The sequence below is a fragment of the Neopelma chrysocephalum genome, unplaced genomic scaffold (assembly GCF_003984885.1).
Source record: "Neopelma chrysocephalum unplaced genomic scaffold, ASM398488v2 Primary Assembly neopelma1_103b, whole genome shotgun sequence".
NCBI lineage: Eukaryota > Metazoa > Chordata > Aves > Passeriformes > Pipridae > Neopelma > Neopelma chrysocephalum.
The window spans coordinates 381,800-385,283 of NW_020897767.1; the positions used below are offsets into that span (position 1 = coordinate 381,800).

Here is a 3,484-nt window from a genome sequence, read left to right on the forward strand (position 1 = left end):
TATGGTGCCAAGGAAGTTTGTTGTGGGCCCAAGCTGAAGATAAACGCCACAAGCTGTGATTTGAGGAGGGTGGCACAGGATGGAGATTGTTGTAAAGAAAACAAAGAGTGTCACAGAAACAGAAATCAGGTTCATGCTGATCAGGTTCATGCTGACGCCTGTCAGGACTTGTGTGCTCCTGCAGGGACTCTGAGATCACACAGTCATGGAATGGTTTGGGTTGGAAAAGCCCTCTAAGATAATTGAGCCCAACCATTCCCTCAGCACTGCCAAGCCCACCACTAACCCATGTTTTGCTTTTCAAGTCTATGTTATGCTGAAATGAAAGAAACCCTCGTTTCATCCCCCCCCCAGTCCCAAAGAAGCAATGGGTTTATGGATAGAACTACTCTCCTGGGTAGAGCAGGGTTCAGTCTGGCAGAGTTACAGCTGACCCAGGAAAGGTGCCTGGACAGGGTGCCCCACCTCAGGAGGATGGGGAGAAGGGTCTGTTGTTCTGCCCGTGTCCATCGTGGGGTGCCGGGGCTGTGTCCTGGTGACCCCCCAGCTCGGTGCTCTCACCCCGTCGGCTCTGGCAGGGTGGGGTGGTGCTGGGGTGGGCAGGGGGCTGGGATGGTGCTGTGCCACTGGGATGGTGCTGTGTCACTGGGATTGTGCTGTGTCACTGGGGTGGTGCTGGGGTGGGCAGGGGCTGGGATGGTGCTGTGTCACTGGGAGTCAGCCACAGCTTCCTCACCAGAAGCCACTGGTAGTGTTTAACACTTGGAACATAATGAATGTGTCTGTGTCTAAATGCACAGGTCAAACAGAGCCTGTGCCCGTGTCTTTGTCCTCAGCGTTGTCCGAGGTGCTGTCTGGAGTGGTGAGAGCTGAGAACATAAACCCAAACCTCTGTCTCTCCAGCTCAGCAAGAGGCAGCTTTCTCAGGAACTGCTTTTTGTGGTGGTCAGTCTTCTCCACCGAGCAAGACAGATGATATCTATGAAATTCCCTGGGAATTTTAAGATTAAAAAACTTGTCACGTGTGAGTGCTGGGGACCTGTGCTGCTGGGGGTCTCCTGGCTGGGACTGGCTCCCTCCTGCAGCCCAGAGCCCGTTTGCTGACACCAGTGCTGGCACAGCCCCGTGTTTGCTGACACCAGTGCTGGCACAGCCCCGTGCCAGATCTCCCCTGGGGCACTCGTGCTCGGCCAGCAGGACCAGGCCATGGGGGGCTGCTGTCCCGGGGGGCTCTGCTGTCCCAGGGGCCTCTCCCCAGCCCTGCCCCCCGTTCTGCAGGGCTGCAGTGCGTGTGCCAGCTGTGTGAACACACCAACTTCACCTGCCAGACGGAGGGCGCCTGCTGGGCCTCGGTGATGCTGACCAACGGGCGCGAGGAGGTGGTCAAGTCCTGCGTCTCCCTCCCGGAGCTCAACGCCCAGGTCTTCTGCCACAGCTCCAAGAACATCACCAGGACAGAGTGCTGCTACACCGACTTCTGCAACAACATCACCCTCCGCCTGCCCGTGGGTGAGTCTGGGTGCATTCCTCCCATTGTGGGGTTCCATTTCCGAAGGCTTGAGGTGGATAGGGAAGGGGTTACTCCAGCTCCAGGGGTTTCTTCAGGGTCCTGGACGCATGGAGGGGTTAGGTGCTCACCCTCCCCCCACCACGTGGTCCCATGGCAGCCGGAGAGACAGCACACGGGACTTGGAGAGGAGGCAAGAGAGCGTTTATTGATGAGGCAGTTACATATATAGGTTTTGGAGGATTCACAGAGAGACCAATTACGGGGTCAGGGGGTTTACAGGACACTCAATCGCAGGAAGGGGTTAAAAGGTCCAATGAGAAGACTTCTTGATATCTTCTCAGGACATTCCTGAGACAGAGATAAGAACTGGCCATGGGGGATTTTGGGAAGAAGAAAGCACGAGCCAGCACAGGGACCACAAAAAGCCATTTTGAAACACACTCAAACCACAGCTTCCCATACAAGGTAGATTCACTGCTACAGGTGAGTGCCCTGTGAGGCTGCTGGGACACCCCAGGGTGGGGACACGCTGTGCAGCCAGCTCGTGGGGGCTCTGATCTGCCAGGAAAACAGCAGCTGGTTCTGTCCCAGCTTGTTTCACACAGGAAAATCCAAACTGCAGCTCTGGGGGAGAGGGGATTTCTTGCACCTTGTAAAGGTCTCCCACCCACACGCTGCCTTTGGGTCCCATGAGCACTAAACATGAAGGTGAAAGGCAGATGTGAAGGTCTGCTCTCAGGCACATGGGGGGGTTCCTGGTCTGTCCTGTGCAGGACCAGGAGCTGGGCTCAGTGATCCTTGTGTGTCCCTTCCAACGCAGGATGTTCTGTGATTCCGTGATTCTGTGATTCTGTGAAGTGCCTGAAGAGAACTTGTAACCTCACAGGTTTTATGGGCTGGACTGTCTTCAGGGGGCTTGTGATTTGAAGTGGCATTGGGCTGGATGTTGGAAAGATGGTATCTGAAGCCAGGAGCTGTTATCTGGGGTCTTGCAGGGGAATAACAGAGCCTCTGCCCTGCCTGAGGCCTTCCAGCCTCCAAAACCTCCACACACGATGGAAAATGTGCAGTGTGTGATCTGCCAGGTCCAAAGTTGTGTAATGGAGTTGATTCAGTGCTTTTTAAAAATAAATATTTCTACTATTTTTAGGTTTAATACTTTTGACTCTTCTTCCCAAGATTTGTGTTTAATCCAGGCTTTTTTGAAAAAAACCTGTAAAATATACACTACTTTATCAGTGGATACCTTTTTATACTTACATCAGTGAGAGATGTTACAGGTAAAAATGTGCAAATTAATACATAATTTACAATTATAACTTGAAATTAAGCTGCTGTTGTATAGTTCTGAGTGGAATTTGAAAGGCTGTTGCTGTGTCATGTAAATATAGGAGGGCAGACCACAGGCAAGCCTTGGGCACTGTCACCTCTTGCTGAACCCTGGTACCCAACCTCACCTGTCCTATGGGGTAGGAATAAGGATTATTTCAGTGTTTTTCTTTTGGTTGACTACAGAAGGGACACCCTAATTGTGGTTATGCTCTAGAAATAAAGCACCATGCTGGTTTTATTCCAAGCTGGGATGCTGGTATCTTGGGTTGAAGCTGCTGTTTCTGGAGGAGCAGTGGAGGCACATCTGTCATCCCAGAGCTTCAACTGGCAGTTGCAAACCCTCCAGTTTTGTATTTCAGTACCCCCCAAAAAATGACTGAATTCTTACCCTGAGCCCTTTGCTCTAAACATTTGGGGGAACTCATGTCAGAAATGTAACAGTGCCAATGTGCTTTGTGTGCCTCTCTCTTTTTCCATATCTGTTTCTATCTATCTCTTTCTCTCTCTATCTCTTTTTCTATCTCTTTTTCTATCATCTCTTTTTCTATCATCTCTTTTTCTATCGTCTCTTTTTCTATCGTCTCTTTTTCTATCGTCTCTTTTTCTATCATCTCTTTTTCTATCATCTCTTTTTCTATCATC

General features: G+C 51.1%; 1 protein-coding gene across 2 annotated transcripts in view; it reads left to right on the forward strand.

The window, feature by feature from the left end:
- The first annotated feature begins 1,277 nt into the window (after positions 1 to 1,277).
- ACVR1C (activin A receptor type 1C) overlaps positions 1,278 to 3,484 on the forward strand; it is a 10,558-nt gene continuing 8,351 nt past the window's right edge. Inside the window, exon 1 of one of the 2 annotated variants that reach the window (XM_027695963.1) lies at positions 1,278 to 1,509. In XM_027695963.1, coding sequence (XP_027551764.1) covers positions 1,356 to 1,509 — 154 coding nt within the window. In that variant the 5' untranslated portion in view covers positions 1,278 to 1,355. The remainder of the gene's footprint in view (positions 1,510 to 3,484) is intronic. The other variant, XM_027695962.1, reaches the window with a different exon arrangement.